Raw genomic sequence first — 24749 nt, forward strand, 5'->3', positions numbered from 1 at the left:
TTCCTTCAGGTATATTTGCAGTTACAGATAGAGAATGAGAGTAAGCAGGGGGAAGCACAAAGCTCCCTTCCTAAAGATGTTTGAACAGGAAAAGGCAGAAAGGAAATGTAACAGGATAACCGTGACTGATTTTCCCGCAAAGCCGGGCAGGGCCGCTTTCCCCTTTCTTTCTACTTGTGTGTGTTTCCCAATATTCTATAATGAGCAGTGCTTCTGTAATGGGAAAATAATAAAGCTTACATTATTTGTATTTGATATTTTCTGATTAAAAAAGTAATGTATATTCATTGTAGACAATTAGGCAAGTCGAAGAGGAATTAAAATCCTTCATCACCTCACCGCTCGGAGTGGCTGTGGCTAATTGTGTGATAGAATCATCTGTTGTCTCTGCATATATGCATGCGCCATTGGCATGGTAGATCTATTTTTAATTTAATATTACATTGTGAGCATTTTCTCATGTCACGAGTATTTGTCTAAATTCAATTCTTACTGGCTCTGTAATATTCCACTGAGCCATAATTCACTTAGCCATTTCCCCAGCGTGTGCTATCAGGAATTATTCAACAACATATTTCAAGGCACCAAGTCTGCTCTGAAGGGCTTCATACTTCTTGATGGATTTTAAGTCAATCTTCCTTTCTTTGAAACCAAAAGCAAAACAAAAAAAGAAAACTCTCTCCGTAGGGTTTACCCTCAATGTGCTGCCTTTGTAAAGGAGAATTTTTAAACATCTTTTCTTTCCTCCAGATGTTTGTGCGAGACGGCTGGGGCTGTCTTTGGGCCTACCCTTGGCTTCCTTTTGTTCAAAGCACCTTCATGTGAATAGGGTCCGCCTATGCTCACGTTTTAAGGTTTAAATGCGGGCTGGGGAAGGGACATCTTAAAGGCCCTTCCTTCCCCCAAAGAATATAAAAGGAAACTGCAGGCTCTTTAGGGACCCCAATTCTTTGGAGGTTTCAACATGGGGAGGGGAATTCCAGGGAGAACAAGTTAGGTCAGCTGAGGGCCGAGAGAATGATCTTGTCAGGAAGGTGGGGTGCAGCCCCCTTCACACCCAGGCCCCCTTCCTTCCCGCAGAAGGAAAGAGGGATACAGCCTACTTCACATCCAGGCCCCCTTCCTCCCCGCAGAAGGAAAGAGGGGTATAGCCCACTTCACACCCAGAACCCCTCCTCCCTGCAGAAGGAAAGAGGGATACAGCCCACTTCACACCCAAGACCCCTTCCTCCCCGCAGAAGGAAAGAGGGATGTGGCCTGCTTCACACCCAGGTCCCCTTCCTCCCCACAGAAGGAAAGAGGGATACAGCCTACTTCACACCCAGGCCCCCTTCCTCCCGGCAGAAGGAAAGAGGGGTACAGCCCACTTCACACCCAGGACCCCTCCTCCCTGCAGAAGGAAAGAGGGATACAGCCTACTTCACACCCAGGCCCCCTTCCTCCCCACAGAAGGAAAGAGGGGTACAGCCTCCTTCACACCCAGGCCCCCTTCCTCCCCGCAGAAGGAAAGAGGGGTACGGCCTCCTTCACACCCAGGCCCTCTTCCTCCCCGCAGAACGAAAGAGGGGTACAGCCCACTTCATACCCAGGCTCCCTTCCTCTCTGAAGAAGGAAAGAGGGGTACAGCCCGCTTCACACCCAGGTCCCCTTCCTCCCCGCAGAAGGAAAGAGGGGTGTGACCCGCTTCACACCCAGGTCCCCTTCCTCCCCGCAGAAGGAAAGAGGGGTACAGCCCGCTTCACACCCAGGCCCCCATCCTCCCCGCAGAAGGAAAGAGGGTACAGCCCACTTCACACCCAGGCCCCCTTCCTCCCCGCAGAAGGAAAGTGGGATACAGCCTACTTCACACCCAGGCCCCCTTCCTCCCCGCAGAAGGAAAGAGGGGTACAGCCCACTTCACACCCAGGACCCCTCCTCCCTGCAGAAGGAAAGAGGGTACAGCCCACTTCACACCCAGGCCCCCATCCTCCCCGCAGAAGGAAAGAGGGTACAGCCCACTTCACACCCAGGCCCCCTTCCTCCCCGCAGAAGGAAAGTGGGATACAGCCTACTTCACACCCAGGCCCCCTTCCTCCCCGCAGAAGGAAAGAGGGGTACAGCCCACTTCACACCCAGGACCCCTCCTCCCTGCAGAAGGAAAGAGGGATACAGCCTACTTCACACCCAGGCCCCCTTCCTCCCCACAGAAGGAAAGAGGGGTACAGCCTCCTTCACACCCAGGCCCCCTTCCTCCCCGCAGAAGGAAAGAGGGGTACGGCCTCCTTCACACCCAGGCCCCCTTCCTCCCCGCAGAAGGAAAGAGGGGTACAGCCCACTTCATACCCAGGCTCCCTTCCTCTCTGAAGAAGGAAAGAGGGGTACAGCCCGCTTCACACCCAGGTCCCCTTCCTCCCCGCAGAAGGAAAGAGGGGTGTGACCCGCTTCACACCCAGGTCCCCTTCCTCCCCGCAGAAGGAAAGAGGGGTACAGCCCGCTTCACACCCAGGCCCCCATCCTCCCCGCAGAAGGAAAGTGGGGTATGGCCTGCTTCACACCCAGGTCCCCTTCCTCCCCGCAGAAGGAAAGAGGGGTACAGCCCGCTTCACACCCAGGCCCCCATCCTCCCCGCAGAAGGAAAGTGGGGTATGGCCTGCTTCACACCCAGGCCCCCATCCTCCCCGCAGAAGGAAAGAGGGGTACAGCCCGCTTCACACCCAGGTCCCCTTCCTCCCCGCAGAAGGAAAGAGGGGTACAGCCCGCTTCACACCCAGGTCCCCTTCCTCCCCGCAGAAGGAAAGAGGGGTACAGCCCGCTTCACACCCAGGTCCCCTTCCTCCCCGCAGAAGGAAAGAGGGGTGTGACCCGCTTCACACCCAGGTCCCCATCCTCCCCGCAGGACTCTGGGCCCAGCCGCTCTCCCCACAGATTGCGGCCCATACTCCATGGACACCACAGCCAGCAGCACGGGAACAGAAAAAAAGCCTGGAAGGACACATGTCCGCCTGCTGTCAACGGCTAAATCAGGAGATGAGATCAAAGGTGGCTATAATTTGACTGTAATTTTATTTATTTTCCTAATTTTCTATAACAAGATGTGCTGTTTTGATCATTAGAAAGGGCAATGAAATATAAATGTAAATTAAAGGACACAAATAACTGAGGAACCACTCAGTATGCGAACTCCCATGTGGCCAGGTGACCACGGGGCCCCACAGCTGCCCACGTGGGGATGAGAAGGCTCCACTCTGCTTGTTCTGACCAAGAAAGGGCAGTTTGTGATGTGGGAGTCACTGGGCCGACCGACTCGGCCTGAGGGAATGGCGCGTGGTGAGCAGTCACCGATAATCATCAACATATTTAACTTCCTTGTTTAGTTTCTAACAGTGTTATAAAACCATAAAGCACACTGCATCTTCAATAATTAATTCCGCTAATCTTGTTTGTGAAACAGACTCAGCATTAACTGAATAATCAAAATCAAAACCACAGCAGGCACTTACAGAGGGTGTGGGTGCAAATCAGCTCACACTCGTGTACACGCACGTGTGCACGCACACACGCACGCATTCTGAGTGTGTTCTACTTCCTCACACCTCCCCCCTCCACACAGCTTAGCCACAGATTGGATTTGTCACCAACTCGCTGTTTCCAGGCAGAATCTAATTTGGCTCCACAGCTGTGCGCGCACACATTGCAAACGCGTTTGCTCACCACCTCCCTTCTCAGTGTGTGAACACTAAAAATACACACCACGTACCCTGCCTCTTCGCTTCCAACCCTGGGGACGCAAGCGATGGCCTGGAGCCCGGCCCAGCCCTCCTCACGGCTCAGCACGCAGGCCTGACTTCCGGTAATTAATCAGCACACCCTAATAAATAGCTAATATTCCTACTCGCGCAATCACCACTCATTGATTAAAACCCACGATGCTAAGGGTGTCCAAAACCTAAGAATGACCGAGCAGTCCAGCTGGAGAGCAAATGGGTCTTCATCAGCAGAGCCAGAATGAGTCAATGCCATCCAACAACCCCAAAGAGCCTGGGCCCACGGCCCCTATCCGCAGGGTGGAGGTGGGGAGAATATGGAGGGATGAGGTGGGCAGGGCTACTCACCGGGGGTCCGTCAGCACCGGGCATTCCTGGAAGGCCTGGTTTACCCAAGGGACCCTAGAACAAACCAGAGACTCCATGAGGAGATGCCCTCCCTAGGCTCACCTGACCTCTCTGTAGGCCCCCAAGGTTACTTCTCAACATTTCTGCCCACACAGCATTTGCTGAGAAGTGTGGTCAGAGGCACTGGGTCCCTGGCTGTGAGGCGTGCAGCCATGGTAGCGCCCAGGAGGAGGCGGCTCCACTGTCCTCAGCACCTTCAGGTTTTGCTGTAGGAACAGAATCAGCCCAAGCGCCCCCATTCTTCTCCACATCCACCTGCTGCATGCTGGGGCCTGGGGGGCATCATCCGGCCTCCTCTGCTCTTACAGTGCTGTGCCTTCTTCAAGTGCTCCCACCACCCTGTCCTTCTGGGTCTGTTCACACCAACGCCCCAGGGCGGGGCAGGGCATCCCGCAGTGTAAGGCCCACAGCCTCAGCATCCCATAAACAGCGGCTCCTGGAAGGTCCCAGGCCTGGCAGCAGCCGGGCCCTCTGTGTTTCTCAGGCCCCCTGGGGATTCTCATGCACTCAGAACCACCCCCTTGGAGGTGTTTTTGCTGGTTGCAACCAAGGCGCTTTGAGCTACCTGAACTATCTTGTGCCTGGTTAAGCGACAAGCTCTAGAAGGGCAAGTACTTCCAGCTCTCGTTCCAGGGCCTAGGACACAGTAGGCTCTGGAGATACAGTCAGGTTGCCAAATTTAGCAAAACTAAATCAAACCAAAATAAACAACAACAAAAGAAGATGCCCAGTTAAATTTGAATTTCAGATACACAATAGTTCAAATTTAACTGCATGGCCTGTATTTTTGTTCCTTGCTAAATCCAGCAACCCCTATACATACTAGAGAATGAACGAATGAATAAATGTATGAATCAATGAGACACGGATCCAAGATCCTCCTCATGCTTCTGGCCCAGTTCTTGGCACTCTGAGCTTTGGCGTCTCTTGGGAGCACCAAGATACACATTGAGAGGTAGTGGATACCAGGGGTCCTCCCGGGGCGGGGCCAGGGAATACACCTGCAGGCGGGCAGTGGCCCACAACACAGCCCAGGCCTACCTACCTTTTCTCCTGGAGGACCAATTGCACCCTGGGGGCCTGGAAGACCCTAAGAGGGAGAAAGAGCCAGAAAGGGAAGGTGAGGGTGCTGATTGACTCAGAACCCTCCCCTGCCATCCGTCCACCTTCTCATTGATGTCTCCCTCATCCAGGCACCAACCCAGGTCCTAGTCTCCCTCCAGATAAGGGGAGGGCCTGCAACTTGGAGGGGACAGAGCTCCCCGCTCCTTCCCAGGGCTCGGGACTGGAGACGCGTGCCTCCCACGGCCGGATCCCCGTGAGCTGCCTCTCCCAGGCTCACTTACCTGGGCGCCTGGATTACCCTGCTGTCCTGGGGGGCCAGGCTCTCCCTGGGGACCCTATAGGAGACAAGAGCAAAGGCACTGAAGGGCGCTCTGGGAACTGTACCCCCTTCCCTGGGTGTCGTGTGCCCCCTCACTGGCCTCCCATCCTTTCAAACTCCTCCCCACTGCCTGATGCCAGTGGGAAGGGAAAGGTGGCCAGGTCCCACCACCGAGAGCAGCCCCAGGACTCGGCGCCTCTGAGGCTGTGGAGGTTGACTCTGATGGAGTGAGCACTAACTCGTTTATGGAAATACGCCCAGACATCCATCCAGGACGGAACACGTGAGAGGAACTGACCAGAAATGATTTATTGGGCAGAAAACTCCCAAGTCACCCCGTCACGCTAAAGTCTCCAGGTGCCACTCGCCACTGGAGGGTGGGCACCACAGCAGAGGGTCTACAAGCTGCCCTTCACGTTCCCAGCTGATGTGGACAGCGATGGACCTCCCTAGCCAGGCAAGGAGTGTGCCCAGGGAAAACGCCCCTGAAGCCAGGCCACGGGACCCCAGGGACTCACCACGTTTCCTTTTGGCCCCGGCTGGCCGTCCATACCCGTGACACCCTGCGTACGATTTTAAGAAGAAAAATATGTAAGTGAATGTGAAAGAACTCACAGTGCTCAAAAGGAAAATCCCACTCAACTCAGCTCAGACGCCCATCCCACGGCGAATCAGAGGACGGGCTGCTCTCTGGGGAAGGGAAAGACCTGACTCCAAATCCCTTCCCAGAGGTCCACTGATCCGCCCCAGTAACCCTCAGCTAAAGGTTAACCGAACTGCCGGGCCCCAGCATTCCACGGGGCAGGCGTCAGGTTCTAGAAAACCAGGTCACGGGGCTGGGAAGGCTGAAGGGGGCAGGCCTGGCCCTGGGGAAGCTGCCCACCGGGACACAGCCCCACTGGAATCAAGGGCTTCAGCCTCCTTCCAGAATGTTCACAGAAGCTGCTGGAAGTTCTTTCTAGCAGGGGAGAAACGTGACATCCTGGGTTTCTGTGCTTATAACTGAAATAGCACATGCTGCCTGCCAGGAGGAAGAGCAGCCAAGGTGAAGTGGAGGCGTGAGGCCGGCAGCCTCGGGCCTCCACTTGTGAGACCACGCCCGCTGGGGCCATGTCAACAGCGTCTGAACGTCAATGTCCCGCTCACGCCTCACGCTGGTAGCAGGCAGGCGTCAGAGGGGCCAGCACAGACTTGCTGCCCCTGTGCCCAAGTGGCCACCGGCTCTGGGAGGCAGGGTCTCAAAGGCCGAGATGGGGGCAGACAAGCAGGGCGGTGATGGGACTTACGGGAGGTCCGGGAGGACCTGGGGGCCCCTTCGGCCCAAGCAGACCACGTGGCCCCTGTAAGAGGAAAGGGAAAATAGGATTTAAGCTCGGGCAGAAATCCCATCCGTCCTCTCTGTCCCCTGTGCCTGCTTGGCCCTGACTCCACCCAGAACCCTAGCTGGTGACTCAGGCCTCCTGGCCTCCCAGGAGCGAGGCCCAGACTCCCTCCCAGCCTGCTGAGCCACCTCCCTCCACCCCATCCTGGTGTTGGGAACCAGGGGCAGGTGTCTGGAATTGGTGACAACTCAGAGAGGACACCACGGGGCACCCTCAGGGAAAGGGGGACTTTCAAGCTGACCGGCTCCTCTGACACTTGCTGGGGCAGGTGAGCACAGACGCTCCCCCAGAGAATCACCACTCAATTACATTCCACCACACGGAGCCCTTGAGCCCCATCCTCATTACCAGCTCGCTCTTGAATTCCCCTCCGCAGCGACATACGACTGTTTTTACGATATCACAGGGTCAGAGGGTGCGGGCAGGAGAGCATCAGGCGAAACTAGTCCCTGGCGGGAACTCCACGACTGAATGTGCGGAAGGAGGCGTGGGGTACAGATCTTTTCCAGGACGCTACTCTGGCCAACAGCTGGCACGCCCTCCCCGGTCGGCGAGCCTCGTGCAGAACAGTCTCCCCTCACCGCAGGTGGAGTGAGATTCCGGGAGGACTGCCTGCCACAGGGCACTCACACCCCCGACCCACGGGGAATTACAGAGCCTTCACGCCAGGTGCGTGGACTTCAAGTGCCCTTAATTTTGACAGAACATTTTCAGATTCTGTGGAAGAGAAATCCTTCCCCCGCTCACTGCCTCTTAAATGTTTCCTTCGTTATTTTAATACCTAGTTATAGCAACGTTTCTTGGAAGCTAACAGCCCAGAAGGTATTACTTGGACGTGTGTTAAGGAGAGAGTGGAGTTGATGAATTCTCCTTAGAGGCTAATCAGACATCTGGGGTATAATTTAGTCCCAATGATTCTGCAGGCGCCGACCCCTGCCTCCTCTACGCAGTGCCTGCTATATTTCTCATCAATTAGCACCACCCGATGCACGCAGCCGGGCTGACTTGGCTACGAGAAAAGAGATGCTTTAAAGCAACAGTAAATGAATAGTAATTAATGTCCTATCAGTCAGGAAATTTGCTCTGGGCCTAAATATATATCTGCTTAGGGAAGAGCTTTCCCGTGCCCAGGGCTGGGACAGTCTGCTGGGTCTGCTGGAGGAATCTGCCTCTGGAAGGGTGGCCATTGAAACGGGCCCAAACTCGGGCTGATTCAGGTGTGTGACCCCCCACAATGCCCCTGGACGCCACCGTGCTGCCCTGGAACCCCTCACAATGCACTCAGATCCCCCACAATGCCCTTGAACCCCCCATGCCGCCCCGACCCCATACAATGACCTCAGACCTCCCATGCTTCTCCCTTGACCCCCCACAATGCCCTTGGACCCCCCATGATGCCACTGAACTCCACCATGTTGCCCCTAGACCCCCCACAATGCTCTCAGACCCCCCACAATGCCCTTGTACCCACCCATGCTGACCCCGGACCCACCATGATGCCCTCAGACCCTCCACAATGCCCATGGATCTCACATACTGCCCCCTGACTCCCCACAATGCCCCCAGACCCCACCATGCTGCCCCTGGACCCCCACAACCACCCTTGAGGGCCATGCTTGCTCCTGTAGGCAGGCTCAGACTTCCTCCTGGAGTTGCCAGCCAGCCTCGCCTGTGCCTCCTCTCTTTGGTTTCCCTGGGAAATGCCCAGGTCCGTCTGTTCTCAGGTCGAGCTCTCTCTCATCTAAGCTCCTGGCTGATCCCAGATCCTGCTCCAGCAGGAGCCTTGGACAAAGCCTTTCTCCACACTGAGCCCCCACCGTCCCCCTCAGCTCACAGACTTACGGGCTCCCCAGGCAGCCCCCTGGGCCCGACTTCTCCGTCATCACCCTGCAGAGGAGAAAAAAGGCAAGGTTAGAGAAACGAGCTGTTAGCCTGGACACCAGCTTCCCCTCAGTGGTGCACAAGGGTTCTCTGGCTTGGGGCTGCTTCACATATGCCAGGTTTACCAGCCCTGGTACCAGCCGGAAAGGCCTGGAATGTCCTCGCTCCCAGCGAGCTGCTAGGTGTGCAGACACTGCAGGTGAAGCCTGAAGGCTCTGAGACGCCAGCTCAGGAGCTCACATGCGACAGCTCTCCAGAGGGAAAGGCTGGGCAGAAAGATCATTTAATTGAAAGGATTTGGTGACCTTCATGAAAGCCTCTGGGGCAGGGCAGGGCATCAGGGGAGAGTCACAAGATCCCCTGGGCCACCCTCTGGGGAACCAGGTATCCCCGCCGGGGTCCTGAACAGCCTGGAAAGTAAAGCAAGAGGCTTCCTCCTGGCTGCAGAAGGGAGTGCCTCCCTGGCTCACCACTTCACACCCACAGGCTGCTTGCAAACGCTGCCCCTCGCCAAAGCACCACTGCACCTTCCCGCCCGCCTCATGCATGCAAGCATGTATGCTCACACACAGCCTGCCTGCACATGCCTACACACACATGGACACATAGACTGTGTGTGCACATGCATACACAGCAATGGTCACATGCTTGTGTGCACACACACACACCCTATGCATGCACATGCATACACAGCCATACACACACGCTTGTCCACATACACACACATGCACACACAGCCATGCCTGCATGCATGCACACAGGTCCATGCACTCCCTGCACATACACATGCACACAGCCGCACATATGCATGCACACGCGCACACACACACACACACACACACGTCCTCTCAATCAAGAAGCACTGACATCTAGAAGGGTCCCTCTCTCCTTCCACATCTTACAGCAGACTGTGCTGAGGCCCAGACGGGAGCAGGTGCCCCAACCATGTCAGCCTGAAAGCTGGTGAGACAGAAACGTCCCTGGAGCTGCTCCTCTTTCTCACCCTCCAGGGCTCCTTAAAGCTTTTCCCCTAAACCCCCCTTATGCACAAAGAAGGCGTCTGAGTGACTGTGGTGCCTGCAGGGAGGAGCTTGGAAACCCACAGCCTCGTGCCTCCCATGCTCCAGTCCCACTGTGCTGTGGCCCAGAGATCCCACTTTGCATCCACATGTGAAGGTGGCGTGGCAGATACCAGGCCCCGGCCTGCGCGTCCATGCTGGAGAACAGCTCCCTCCGCGCTCTGGCCCCACGGCCACAGCCACTCGCTCCCCTACCTCCAGGCTCACAGAGGGTCATTTCCAATCCCCCCACCCTCTTCTGCTCCCCCAAATCTCAGCTTTCTGCCACCCACAAGCCTCCAGCTAATTCCTCATCTGGATGAGATAAGCAGAGACGCCGAGCTCAGTAAACTCTTTGGTCACCTTTCCTCCCAGTGGGGTTCGGGGCACCTGTCTCTTGCAGTGAGAGCTGAGAGCTGGCCCCGAGCTCTGTCCATCAGCAGGACCGATGGAGTAACTAAACATTGCAGTCAGGGTCTCTCCAATGCCCCGCAGCCTCTTGGCATCTGACCAATCACTTTGCCCACCGGAATCCCCCTCTGCCTTCTCCCAGCTGGCCCTCCATATGCGGCAGGCCAATCCCACACCATGGGCCTCTCTTCTGTGGTTTTCCTGCCCAAATCACTGAGGAGCAGGGCAGGCAGGAGCAGTTGGAGGGATGGCAGAATACCTACCCTTTCTCCGTCATCTCCTGGAGGTCCTGGTGGGCCGGAAGGACCGGGGTCACCCTAGGAAGTGAAAGGGTCAACATCAGCCTCTCCTGAGCAGGTCATGCAGGGCTTGTCCAAGGTCGCACTTTGTTTTTCTCTAATTCTGACAGTAAGATTCCCAAGCTCTCGAAAGACCCTTCCAGAATGGGGGAATTTTCTTTAGGAGATCACGTGTGCCTCAGTCGGGCTAATGCAGGCTGCAGACTCTCACCTGAGTCTCACCACGATGGCCTGAAGGTAGGAGGGTGCGGGACTGAGCACCCAGCGGGGCAAGGCAGGGCCACACACGTGGGCAGCCTCAGGTCACAGAGCGGAGGTCTGAGCTATCCCCAGCCCAAGTGCTCCAGGTGAAGCAGCCTCACACTCACACCCTCAGGGAGCGCCGCCTGCCTGTAGCCTCAGAGCTCGCACGCGGTGGGTGCTCAATATGTGCTCATCAGTCATGCAAAAGGGCTGGAGCTGAGTCAGGGACGGCCTTCGTGGCTGTGCCGTTTCCGTTTGGTTGTTGGAGAACATAGATGTGGCAGCTTTGGCTAAATGGCAACAGCCAAGCCCCTTCTCAAGGCATCATGGAGGGCCACAGGGCATGCTTACGGGCACAATCGACAGAGCGGTGGGGTGTGGGTGGATGTGTGGGTGCACCTGTGTGTGAGCGTGCATGTGTGTATGCGACTGCACGTGTGTGGGTGGAATGTGTGGGGGTATGTGGGGTGTGTTCATGTGTATGCCTGTGTGCATGTGGGAGGATGGGGGTGCATATGTGTGTGTATAGGTGTGTATGTGTGTACATGTGGGTGCATGTGTGTGTGCATGTGTGTGGGTGTGTATGCATATGTAGCGTGTATGCATGTGGGAGTATGAGTGTGCATGTGTGGGTGTGTGTGCATGAGTGGGGTGTGTGCACGTGTGCATGTGTGCATGTGGGTGTGTGTGTGTGTATGTGTGGAGCCTGTGCACGTGTGTATGCGTGTGTCGGTGGTGTGCACATGTGTATGTGTGTATGGGGGTGGTATGCATGTATGTGTGTGGGGTGTGTATGCATGTGGGGGTGTGTGCATGTGTATATGCATGTGTGTGTGCATGTGCATGTGTGTGGGGGTATGTGTGTGTGCGTGTGTGGGTGGTGTGCATGTGTGTATGTGTGTGGGAGTGTGTGGGTGTGTATGTGTGCATGTGGGGTATATGTGTGTGCGTGGGGGGTGTGTATGCATGTGTGTGCATGTGTGGGATTGTGTGCATATGCGTATGAGTGTGGGGGGTGTGGGGGTGTGTATGCATGTGTGTGCGTGGGGGGGTATGCACTCACATACTCCTGTGCCTGTATGTCCTCAATGTGCTAAAATATAAAGGAGCCATCAAAGAAATCTACTTCAAAGAAAGCAGGTCAGAGAAGGAACATCCGACAAGCTGTGAAGAGCCCTCATGTCAGGCCCCCAGATGGGCTGAGAAAGCAGGGCGGGCGGCCAGGACAGGCCTTCCCCACCACGCCTCCTCAACAGGGCGGGAGATTGTAGGCTTTCCATCACGTCGTTATTGAAAGAAGACCACAGTCTATTGAGACAGATTCAAGAAGATTCAAGGGGCTTGGCTGTTGCCGTTTATCCAAAGCTGCCGCATCTGTGTTCTCTAACAACCACATGGAAACGGCACAGCCAGGAAGACCCCCCAGGTCACTGCACTAGCTTGGGACTCATGGGACACACTTCCAAGTTCATCCACGCCCATTAACAGGGAACAGGTGGACACCTGGCATTTTTTGGTGACCTGGTCTCCACGTGGCCAGTAGAGATTGTCCCTGCCCCGCCAGGACCACCACTTTAATACTGCAAAGTGTCCTTGGCCGCCCCTGAAATGGCAGCTGCTTGGATTCCCTGAAATGTTAAAAGACTCCATTAAAGAGAAAGTGATCTCTAAAAGGAAGGGCTCCTTCCCTGCCCCCTTCATGCGTCTCAGGTGGGTAGGCCCGTCTGGCTCACATGTCACAAACTGCAGACAAGAGCTCCAATTCCTTTGGGCTGGCCACCCATCAACAAAGACATCATCTTGGGGCTCACTGCCGTTGCTGACTCCCGTGAGGTTTGTATAGTGACTGTTGGAATGGCGGAGACCTGACCCCATAGGAAATCTGAGGCTGCCTGGAAGGAGAAGGGCCTCCCGAGAGACACTTCTGCTGCCCATTGTCATGCCCGTCTCTTACAGAGGAAATACTCACCCTGTGGCCCTTCTCGCCCGGCAACCCAGCCAGGCCGTCGAAACCCCGGTCACCCTGCAAAAAGGACAGAAAGGTTGCCTCAGATGCCACCCTGCACACGCGGACACCCCGCCTTGGTGTCCACCAAGTGATGGCTGCCCCGCCTTGGACCATGTTTCACATAGCATCTATGCACCCTGAACCCCACTGGCCAGCCCTCTCCCCATAGGCCCCTGCTTTGCATCTACAATCTCAGCCTCTTCCCCCGCAAACACGAACACGGGCTGCAAAGGGGGAGACAGCTTTCGTCCCCAAGTCACAGGCCGCAGGCCCCGACAGGTCCTTAGTCATGCAGTATTTCAGCGACCGCTGCAGTGCCCCGTGTGTGTGTGTCTGCTGCTGATCTCCCCCACCCCATGGAGGCTCCAGGAGAGCAGGGTCCTGGTGTGTCCGCTCGCAGCTGCATCCACGGTGCCGAGGGGCTGCCCGCGCTCAGGAGGTACGCGTACCCATGGGTGGACGGGCCAGCACTGGCTACCCTCAGGCATCCTGGCTCTCTGGCCGACCCCTCTTCTGCATGCCCTGGAGCCCAGGAACAGGGCCCTGTCTACGGGTGTGCACACCATGTGGGGTGATGTCAGTGATGGGACAGTTTAGGCTTCCAGCCATGTTGTTGAAAGAAGACCGTGGTCTGCTGAGACAGAGTCAACAAGACTGCGCTTCCTCCTGTCACCCCAGGCCACCTCACTAGCTCGGGACTGACAGGATGCACTTCAGAGCTCATCCACGCCCGTTAAGAGGGAACAGGTGTAGTTGAGCCCTGGCATTTTTTTGGTGACCGGTCTCCAATCTCCAAATCACAGCTGCTGTCCCCAGGTGCACTCTTCACGGAAGGTCAGTATCTCCCCTGCCCCCCCGTGGCCTGGGACAAATGCTTCCAAGAGGTGAGGAGGAGGGGTGAGCCAAGACCGGGGCAACGCTCACAGCAGTGCTGGGGCAGAGGGGTGGATGCACTGAGCACAGCAGTGGGCAGGCATGAGTGGCGACAGCAACAGCCGACGCATGCCTGGTGCAGGCTCGTTCATGCCACACACACAGCCCTGCCTTTAGCCACGGGCAACATCTATTCACCTCCACAACACCCAGGAGCCCCGACTGGACAAGATCCCCTGGCCCCTGCACTTGCCATATGCCCCGCCTGTGCCCCACATGTGCCTCGTCACCTGCACAGCCACGGATGGTCTTCATAGTCGGGATCCCACCCCCATCCCTGCTCGCCACTGCTGGAAGGGAGCAAATCTCTCTCTTATGAAAATGAACTGCAACTGTCACGCTTGCTGGTGAAATTCACCCACCAACCCTATCTTCATGTCAAATGCCAGTGACGGAGCCACCTGTCATCATAATCATAGTCATCACATAACCAGCATTTTGGTTACATCATCAACATGACTCCAGGGATGACGGTGACACCAGGGCACCAGGAGGGTGGTGGGTGACCTACCTTGGGGCCAGTTTGTCCAGGCATTCCTCTGGCTCCGTCACTCCCAGCCCGACCCTGGAACAGAGGAGGCAAAACTGTCAATGCAAAAGAGCCCCGGTTCACTGAGACCCCCGAGCCATGGTTTTCCGTTAAACCAAGTTGAGTGTTCCAATAAAGCCGTGCCCACCCCCAAGGTCACAGCCCGAGTGGCCAGGCTGCTGCAAGGACCCAGATCCAGGAGCCCGGGCGGGGGCTGTTCTGAGCCTCACACCAATGGATGGAACACACGGGGCTGGTCTTTCTGGACCACATCATCCCAGACTGTCAAAGGGGGATCACGCCACTGCCCCTGGGCTTCGAGAAGACGCCACGATGTGGCAGAGGAGACCAGGCTGGAGGAGCTGCATCAGTCTGGGGGACCGTGAATTTAGGACTCAGGCGAGTGCAGGCCACTGACCTCACAGCACAGCTCCTTTCCACCATTTGGAGGTCAGAGGAAGGAGAGAAAGGACACATCTGGTTTGTCCACTTGACTAAGGAAGAGGCCCAGGCCCCAAGTGAGGCCCAGTCTCACTCAGACCGCACAGCGACGAGAGGCAGCGTCTGCACGGTGAGCAGATGCCCGGTTCCTGACGGCCAGCTACGGACACAGTCGAGGACAAGGTGCCCACCTGACTGGACATGGGGCTGAAGAGGGGACCTAGACCTTCTGGGGCCCACTGTGCAGGCCCCACCTTCACCACAGGAGAGCCCTGCAAGGGAACAGGGTCTCTATGAAACTCAGCCAAACCTCCACACCAACGAGGCACCCCGGCCAGCGAGTACAGAGGCCTGCCACCCTGCGCAACGAGGCACCCCAGTCAGCCAGTACAGAGGCCTGCCACCCTGCGCTTCCATTTTCCAGGGGCTCCTCCTCATCTGAGGCCCTCGCCCCCAACCCACCACCAAGCAGAGAGAAGATCTGGAGGGTGGCAGCTTTGGGTCTCAAATCACCGGAGACAGACAAGGTGGCACCAGAGAACAGCAGAGAAGCAAGAAGAGAGAAATCCAAACAGACCCCAAGGAGACAGTCCATGCTCCTGTTGCTCCCCAAAAAGGCACCGCCCTGCCCGGCAAACGGAGGGGCCCACTGGGAGCCTCTTCTAAATTTCCAAACACTTTTAGAAACCAAGGGAAAATTGTCAGAAAACTTCACAGGATTTCACAGCACGACACAGCCCTGCAAAGCGCCCAGATGCTTCTACAATCCACAAGCGAGCGTTCCTTGCAGGAAATGCAAGCAAAGAATTGAAGAGTCTGCTCAGACCGCTTTGGAGTCGACCCCTCAGCTCCAGGCCCCTCTCTCGCCACCATCTTTTCTTCTGCAGCGGATCTTCTGGGCATACTCAATGCCTTAAAACACACGCGTATGCATGGCCCTGACACCATGTCACTCTGCAGCTGGCCATGTTAGGCAGCATTTCCCACGTCTCCTCTTGTTCCAGTTTTTAACCTCACCCTGACTAGGAAACCAGTTCTAGTGAAACTGGGTGGGAAGTATTTACAGAGACACACAAAAAGACCTTAAGGAAATAAAACATTTTTCAGAATCAGACCCAAACAAATGGCCCAATTGTCTACCAAGGGTCAATTCCAGAGCTGCTATCCTCCTGGAATTATCCAGCCCAGCCCTCTGTCTCATGCCCAGATCCCTGCATAGACCCTCGGACCTGCCAAACTGCAGCTTATCGGGTCATTTCTACCCACTAACCACAGCTTGCTCCCCAAGTCGGGAGCATCCAGAACCACTAGGGAAGGACGCATTTTTGCCTCGTTGATTCGGACTAAAGCAGTCAAGGGTAGCTTAGGTAGACAACGTACTGGGAAGAGGTCCACACTGAAACAAACCCAACCCTGCACCGACTATTTCTCTCATTCACCAGAAATGTCCGCTGGTTGAAAAGGTCCACTTTCAAGAGCACGATCTGGGCTCCCAGGGCCTGTCCCAGCCTGTCTGGGTGGTGGTCAGCACTCGGGAAACGTGTGTCCTCTTTTAGGAGCCAGGGTCATGTGCAAACAAACCAGTTCCATCCAGGAGAACCATGCACCAGACAGAAAATTCCAGGAGCCAAGACAGCAGGTGAGGTGCAGGAAGGCCCGCCCATGCCCCCGAATCAGGCCATTTCTGGAGTCCCAACCCTGCCGGAAATAGATAAGGCCCGCTGATAGTTTTGTCTTCTTAACATTTGCTCCCAAAGGGCCTGGGAAGTTTCTTGAATTAGAAATGTTTATTAAACTAAACGAATTTGCCCAGGGAAGAGGCCTGGTCTGCCGTGTCTGCGCCCAGGACACAGAGCGCCCCTCCCAGGCAGCTGGCTCAGAGGCGGCCTTCAGGATGAACGCACCCATCACAAGAAGGGGAGCCACCTGGCTTCATGAGGCCCAGCTGGCTGTTGCGGGTGCCCGCACCCCAGATTTGGGCTCCTCCAGCATCCAAGCTGCTGTCATTGAGCCACACACACTAGCACCACTCACCCGTCTTCCGGGCTTCCCGGCCGGACCAGGTGGGCCTTGCACACCTCGAGGACCCTGCCAGGGATAAGAGACGAAATGTCAGTGGTGAGTCCGCCTTTGTCAGGAGAACGAGCAAAGCCTTGTCCCTGTGCTCATTGACCCTGCCCATGCCTGGCTGTCCAAGCCACAAACACGCGGGCACTTCAGGGACGGGACACGGCCCTGCTGCCCAGGGTGAAGGCCAGGGACAGCATAGAGCCAGCTCATTTCTGCCGCAGGCGTCAGAGTTCACTGTGCTCCACCCTCAGCATTGCGTAAAGCAACGACAATTCCCACGAATTTCCTTGGAAACATGCAGCAGTTGGGGTCCCTCCATGCTCGCTGTCGCTGCCGCCAGAGAACGGGAGGTACCCGCCAGACGGCGAAGGCAAGGATCCCACATACCTGAGGCCCCATGTCTCCCGGCTCGCCCTTCAAACCTCCGCTCCCAGGGGGACCCTAGGGAGACACGGTGTGGGTTAATGTCTGCTCAAGGTGGGGACTCGGGAACACAGGAAGGGCTGGGGGTGGTGGTGGGGGCAGGGGGAGGGGACAGGGCTTCGGCTACGGTGCTCAGCACACAGAGCGCGACCTGCCTGCCTCGAACAGCACGAGGGGGAAGAACGATGACTTTCCAGGAGCGGGGAAATGCAGTTGTTTGGATCTCTTCCTAATCGGGAATACAATTCTAGATGTTGGGGCCTGCAAACACCACAAAGCTCCTGGAGATGTTTCTCTCCAGGGTGAACCTGACCGTGGTCCATTACAGCCCAAAGCTTCGAGCAGCGTGTGCACCTGCTATGGGCCCCTCAAGGCCAGATCCCCCAGATGTGGGAGGCCAACCCTGAGTCAGGCCCTGTGTGGAGGGGACCGAGCCCAGACCCAGCGGCAGGCGGCAGAGCCAGGAGGGCCCCTGTGGTGTCGAACTCCTCTGTGTGCCTGCAAACCCACACTCCTCCCTGGAGGCCCCGGTGCCTGACACTGCCAGCCTCTACGTGTTCCTGGGCACATGCTGTATGTTTCTTATGCATCGAGGACCCCAGATGAGAGCTAAGTTGAGGCCACAGGGCGGGGGCAAGTGAGGCTGGAAATCCTGTGCTCTGCCCCACACTTAGTTATCTTCAACTCTGGAACAGGGCTGTACAAATGGAGGCCCCTGCTCCACAATGCAAAGTCACAGTCTGTGCGAGGGGCTTCCCCAGGCCCCTGGCTGCAGCAGGACCCCATCCCTCCAAGGAGCCACTCCCCTGGTGCCAGCTCATAGTGTGTTCTCTGCAGGGGGAGCCTAGAGCTCCAATGCAGGGGTGAGGAGGGGCCTCCTCCTCTGATTCCTGCCAGCTCCTTTCCATTCAGGATGGAGTTGGGGGCTGTTTCCCAGGATCGCTGATGTCAGCTCTACCCAACTCAACTCCCTCAAGTGACTTCGAGGCACAGTCACCCATCCCCACCCCCAAACAACAAGGGGGCTGGAGCAGCACCGAGAGAGGCCCCTGGTCCCCCTGACCACCCTCCTGGGAACAGGCACTGGACTGAAGGCCGCCCTGTGTCCACAGGACCCCAGGGCCACCTGCCACTGTCCACCAAGGACACAGGCAGTGGGCCAATCCCCACACCACGCCCGGCTCTCAGATTTGCCAATGACTTACCACAGGGCCGGGCCTCCCTGTGAGACCCATCGGGCCGGCTGGTCCCCTCAGTGCCAACTGCAAAGGAAAAGTGAGACACGCTGAGACAGGGCCCAGCAGCGGTGCCCCGGTTTGCTGGCGCCTGAGCCGTGAGATGTGGCAGGAGGGAACGGGCAGACTGGACAGAGAAGGGACAGGAGACTCTGGAAGAGGAGGTCTGATGACTCCCCAAGGGCCCACCGACTTCGATGGGGCTCTCAGCATCCACGGGAGTGACGTGGGACATGCAGAGGTGCAAGCCAGTGGGCCCCCACTTCCTCCCTTGGAGGACAGGCCCCATCCCTCCTTCCTGTCTCTCCAGCCCACGCAGAGGGCCTGCTCCCAGCCCATCACCCTTGGCTAGGTCTGAAATAAGCCTCTTACTCTGGGCTGGGCATACGGAGTACATTTTATACCTGAGCTCAAGCTGAGTCATGACATATTTTATCTCACATGGGAGGTGCTTGAAGCACTCCCAGCCACTGGCAAAGTATCTTGGGAGGGTAGGAACCCACCTGCCCCATCTGCATGTGGCCCCCACCTACACCAGTGCAGGTCCCACCGCTTTCCCACAGAGCCTCTTCTGCAGCTGCCAAGTGACTGTTTCCCTGGCAGATGCCATCTGAATTTTAGAAGATTTTGTTTTGCATTATAAAATCTTATAGCCTATCACCCGTTTGGCTTCAATTAAAATACACAGGATAAAAGGCCAGCCAGGCAGGCCCAAGCCCATAAACGCAGTGGCAGGTAGCGGGGTTTGCTGCACACCGCCTTCCATCATTCAGGCAATTTGCTCCACAGTAACGACTCCGTGCTTACGCTGTCCTGTAATTACCTAAGCACTCTGATCATTAACATCTACTCTGGCTGCCGTGGGAGCTGCATAAATATTTCTCAAACAAGGGATTACTTAGCAGCTTTCTTGCGCTCCACTGGAGGGTTACCCACCCCCCCACCTGCCCCACGGGGCAGTGTTTACACCTATCGTGGGCAATCAGCAATCCGGAGCCAAGTCTACAGAAAACACAGGCCGCTAATGAGCAGTAGGGAGGCAAGTGCTCCTCTGCGGACCCTGCTCCTTAGGACCCCCCAGGCTGAGAGTGAGGGGCTCTCTGGGGCCCAAGGGCTCTCTCCCAGAGGAGCCCAGCTCCAGCCCAGGCAGCCCCTTCCAGGAGCCACATGGGTTTCCGGCTCCACTTCTGGATCCCAGCAGAGGGCCTAGCACAGAGGCAGAGGTCACAAAAGGTGGAAGGTGGGCCAACTGGGTCAGAGGTGGAGGGGCCCAGAAGCTCCTTGTAAAGTTAGAACCTGGACCCTCAGCATGGACGAAGAACCGCTGAGAAACTCCCCAAACAGTCCCCATGATCTCGGGGTCCTACTGGACAGTGACGTGATCTCGGGGTCCCTACTGGACAGTGACGTGATCTCGGGGTCCTACTGGACACTGACGTGATCTCGGGGTCCTACTGGACAGTGACGTGATCTCGGGGTCCTACTGGACAGTGACATGATCTCGGGGCCCTACTGGACACTGACGTGATCTCGGGGTCCTACTGGACACTGACGTGATCTCGGGGTCCCTACTGGACACTGACGTGATCTCGGGGTCCTACTGGACACTGACGTGATCTCGGGGTCCTACTGGACACTCACATGATCTCGGGGTCCTACTGGACAGTGACGTGATCTCGGGGTCCTACTGGACACTCACATGATCTCGGGGTCCCTACTGGACAGTGACATGATCTCGGGGTCCTACTGGACAGTGACGTGATCTCGGGGTCCTACTGGACAGTGACATGATCTCGGGGTCCTACTGGACAGTGACATGATCTCAGGGTCCTACTGGACAGTGACATGATCTCGGGGTCCTACTGGACAGTGACATGATCTCGGGGTCCTACTGGACAGTGACATGATCTCGGGGTCCTACTGGACACTGATATGATCTCTGGGTCCTACTGGACACTCACATGATCTCGGGGTCCCCACTGGACACTGACGTGATCTCGGGGTCCTACTGGACACTCACGTGATCTCGGGTTCCTACTGGACACTGACGTGATCTCGGGGTCCTACTGGACACTGACGTGATCTCGGGGTCCTACTGGACACTGACGTGATCTCGGGGTCCTACTGGACAGTGACGTGATCTCGGGGTCCTACTGGACACTGACGTGATCTCGGGGTCCTACTGGACACTGACGTGATCTCAGGGTCCTACTGGACAGTGACGTGATCTCGGGGTCCTACTGGACAGTGACATGATCTCAGGGTCCCTACTGGACACTCACATGATCTCAGGGTCCCTACTGGACAGTGACATGATCTCGGGGCCCTACTGTATAGTGATATGATCTCGGGGTCCCACTGGACACTCACATGATCTCGGGGTCCCCACTGGACACTGACGTGATCTCGGGGTCCTACTGGACACTGACGTGATCTCGGGGTCCCTACTGGACAGTGACATGATCTCGGGGCCCTACTGGACAGTGACGTGATCTCGGGGTCCTACTGGACAAGACGTGATCTCGGGGTCCCTACTGGACACTGACATGATCTCGGGGTCCTACTGGACAGTGACGTGATCTCGGGGTCCCTACTGGACAGTGACGTGATCTCGGGGCCCTACTGTATAGTGATATGATCTCGGGGTCCTACTGGACAAGACGTGATCTCGGGGTCCTACTGGACACTGACGTGATCTCGGGGTCCTACTGGACACTCACGTGATCTCGGGGTCCTACTGGACACTCACATGATCTCGGGGTCCTACTGGACACTGACGTGATCTCGGGGTCCTACTGGACACTGACATGATCTCGGGGTCCTACTGGACAGTGACGTGATCTCGGGGTCCCTACTGGACAGTGACATGATCTCGGGGTCCCTACTGGACACTGACGTGATCTCGGGGTCCTACTGGACAGTGACATGATCTTGAGGTCCTACTGGACACTCACATGATCTCGGGGTCCTACTGGACACTGACGTGATCTCGGGGTCCTACTGGACACTGACGTGATCTCGGGGTCCCTACTGGACACTCACATGCTCTCGGGTCCCTACTGGACAGTGAGGACTGGACGCTCCCACAGCTCCTGACCCCGGCAAGCAGGCATTCTGGGATCAAGACAGCTGCTTTCCTCCAAGTTGGGCTCTGAGCCTGACTCACTCACTCCTGTTGGCCCCCGGGGCTGGGCTCTGTCCCCTTCAGGCCCCTCGGGACCCAGCACTACTCACCCTGGCCTGCTGAAGGATGGCCTGCGCCTGGGACTCCTGGGCTGAGACCATGGGGCCTTTGGAGCCCGCATCGCCGCCACCTCCAAACCGGAACTGCAAGTGCAAGACAAGGGTCACTCTGGGAGCAGTGACGTGGCGCCCAGGCAAGACCGCAGACTGAGACGGGGCCCACAGGCCTCTCCAGCGACAGTGCAGCCTCAGAGGGTCTGGTTTGGAGCCCACCTGCCCCAGCTGCCTCCCCACCTCCCACCGATGAGGGCACTCACGGGCAGCATGAGCATGGTTCCTGGAGGACCGGGCAGGCCATCGGCCCCAGGAAGGCCTGGGCGTCCAGGGGGGCCCTGCAGACAAGAGGCCAAGAGAGACGAGTCAGAGTGCAACCAGGCCAGGGCTGGGCTGCAGCGAGAATGAGGGCGTCGGAGAAGTGGCCCAGCCGGGAAACGCACTGGACACACACAGAAGCTGCGAGACCCCGTGGCAGGAATGTTTCAGAAACCCCAGCCCGGAGAAGGGAGGGGCACGGCTGTGGGCTGAGGATCAGAAAGGCTTTGGAGGGAGGGATAAGAAGGGAGGGAGGTCTGAGGTGGATGTAGAGGAATCCAGAGACCCAGCAGGCATCCTCTGGGGCCTCAAGGCACAGACAAGGAGCCCGAAGGTGAGGAGGCAGTGTCAGGCTCCTGTCGCTCCAGGAACGCCCCTTCCAGGTCTCCATACCCAACAGGAAACAAGGACTCCAGGCTGAAGGCCCGGTGCCTCCTGTGCCCAGTGGGCCCTCATCCTTAATGGGCTCCAAACGAGCCGCCTGTGCCTGCTCAGATGGAAGACGGGACAGAGCAGCCACTTGCGTGGACAGACACGCAGCAGAGCAGAGCACACGCTCAGCCACAGCAACTTCAAGAACCCATTTATACGCAAACGACACAGTGCCCTCCTCACGCCCAGCCAACCTGGCCACACAGACCTCCCTAGGACTGGATTATCTAGACTAATTCCAGCCAGCTTCAGACCACTATATGCATGTAAAACCAGTAAGATGATTTATTTTCAAAATAATATTTGATCACAAAGCTATTTCACAAAAGCAAGCAGATTCCCAGCTGGCCTAAAGTAGATGAGACTTGTCTTCATAGAGATGAGCGCTTAACCCCCTCTCCCCAGTGAGAAAAGGCTCCACCAGCTACACTCCCGTGTAGCGGATGGGTGCTGGCTCCAGTCTTCCGAATCAGCAACAGCTACACTGAGCATGTGTGTTCGTACCACCCAAGCGAGACGCTCCCTGCCGGGAAACCCATGATGGATTCCCAGTTCCCAGACAGGAACACCAAGAACCTGAGTGGTTCTTCTGGAACTATCCAGAAGGCTGTGGAGCCATCTGGGCCTGAACCTAAACTTGCCTGCCTTTTCTTCACTGGTTGTTTTTTATTGCAGAAGTAACTCCATTTCTTGTGAAATGTCTTAAGGTACAGATTTATAGAGTGAAAGCGAAAGGTCCCTTTTCATCTCCGGATGTAACCAGTGCTCAAGTTCTGTAAGTGCAAAGGCAAAGATGGAGATGCACATGCTGGACACACTAACTAACACGTTCGTCACTATGAGGCCGTGTGGCTTCAGAGTTTTGTTTTGTTTTGTTTTGAGACAGAGTCTCACTCTGTCGTCCAGGCTGGAGTGCAGTGGCACGATCTCAGCTCACTGCAACCTCCGCCTCCCGGGTTCAAGCAATTCTCTGCCTCAGCCTCCCGAGTAGCTGGGATTACAGGTGTCCACCACCAGGCCTGGCTAATTTTTGTATTTTTAGTAGAGACGGGGTTTCACCATCTTGGCCAGGCTGGTCTTGAACTCCTGACCTCGTAATCCACCTGCCTCAGGCTCCCAAAGTGCTGGGATTACAGGCGTGAGCCGCCGCACCCAGCCTCTTTCTTTTTAATGGTACTGTCCCTAAATATTGTGCAATTTGCTCTTGAAATCATGGCCTATCTCTGTAGATCTCCTTGGCAACATCTGTTGCATCTCCCAGGCACAACGGACTCATCGTTTATTTAAGCCATCTTCTGCCGATGCATGTTGGATTGGTTCCAGTTTGCATTGTGACAAACACTGCCCGATAGAACATATTCTGCTAGGTAAGTCCCTCAAAGCAGTGCTGCTGGGTCAAAGAATGTATGTATGTGTATATTTCTTAATTGCTAATGGATACTGCCAAATTGCTCCCAACTGCCATTTTGGAAAACACTTTCAGAAGACAAAAATCGTGTTTAAAAAATAAAGATCCAGAACATGTTTGCCACCCAGGTTTTGTCATTGACATCCAATCCTGATAGCCACTTACAGCTGAGATTCCTGTGTCAGAATCAATTCCAAACCAAACCCTGCATTTAAAATTTGGGGTCAGTGTCTCCCAAGGACAAGCTGCTGTCTGTGCACTGCATGTGTGTAAGTGTGTGTGCATGTGTGTGTAGATGTGTGTAAGTGTATGGGTGTGCATGTGTGTGGCTGTATGAATGCATGCGTGTGCATGTGTGTGAATGTGTGAATGCATGTGTGTGCATGTATGTGACTATATCAATGCATGTGTGTGCATGTGCATATGCATGCATGTGTAAATGCATGTGTGTGCATGTGTGCATGTGTAAATGCATGTGTGTGCATTGTGTGGGTGTACATATGAATCCATGCGGTGTGTGCATGTGTGTGGATGCATGTGCACATGAATGCATGTGTGTGCACGTGTGTGGAATATGTGACTGCATGTGTGTATGAATGCATGTGTGTGCATGCATGTTTGTGCATGTGTGCATTGTGAATGCATGTGTGCATGTGTGTCTGCATGTGTGTATGAATGCATGTGTGTGTGAATGCATGTGTGAATGCATGTGTGTGAATGCATGTATGTGTGTGGATGTGTGAATGTGCATATGTGTACGTGTGTGCATGTGTGTGAATGCATGTGTGTATGCATGTGTATATGTGTGGGAATGCATGTGTGTGCATGTGTGTCTGTGCATGCATGCTCCTGCTCACATGGTGTTGCCGTAGGAAGCCAGGAAGTCTCCTCAAGGCCACTCCTTGT

The 24749-nt window shown here is 56.0% G+C and overlaps 1 protein-coding gene across 2 annotated transcripts in view; it reads right to left on the minus strand.

Moving 5' to 3' along the window:
• The window catches only part of COL5A1 (collagen type V alpha 1 chain), a 210114-nt gene that overhangs the window by 75360 nt on the left and 110005 nt on the right, over positions 1-24749 (minus strand). For both annotated transcript variants that reach the window (XM_055270439.2, XM_055270438.2), the window contains exons 12-25: positions 21949-22023; positions 21683-21775; positions 18419-18475; positions 17178-17231; positions 16755-16808; positions 14262-14315; positions 12779-12832; positions 10531-10584; positions 8760-8804; positions 6822-6875; positions 6054-6098; positions 5498-5551; positions 5197-5241; positions 4092-4145 (exon numbers count right to left, since the gene is read on the minus strand). In XM_055270439.2, the coding sequence (XP_055126414.1) occupies positions 4092-4145; positions 5197-5241; positions 5498-5551; positions 6054-6098; positions 6822-6875; positions 8760-8804; positions 10531-10584; positions 12779-12832; positions 14262-14315; positions 16755-16808; positions 17178-17231; positions 18419-18475; positions 21683-21775; positions 21949-22023 (792 nt within the window). The remainder of the gene's footprint in view (positions 1-4091; positions 4146-5196; positions 5242-5497; positions 5552-6053; positions 6099-6821; positions 6876-8759; positions 8805-10530; positions 10585-12778; positions 12833-14261; positions 14316-16754; positions 16809-17177; positions 17232-18418; positions 18476-21682; positions 21776-21948; positions 22024-24749) is intronic.

This window comes from Symphalangus syndactylus, chromosome 3, assembly GCF_028878055.3.
Source record: "Symphalangus syndactylus isolate Jambi chromosome 3, NHGRI_mSymSyn1-v2.1_pri, whole genome shotgun sequence".
NCBI classification, from domain to species: Eukaryota; Metazoa; Chordata; class Mammalia; order Primates; family Hylobatidae; genus Symphalangus; species Symphalangus syndactylus.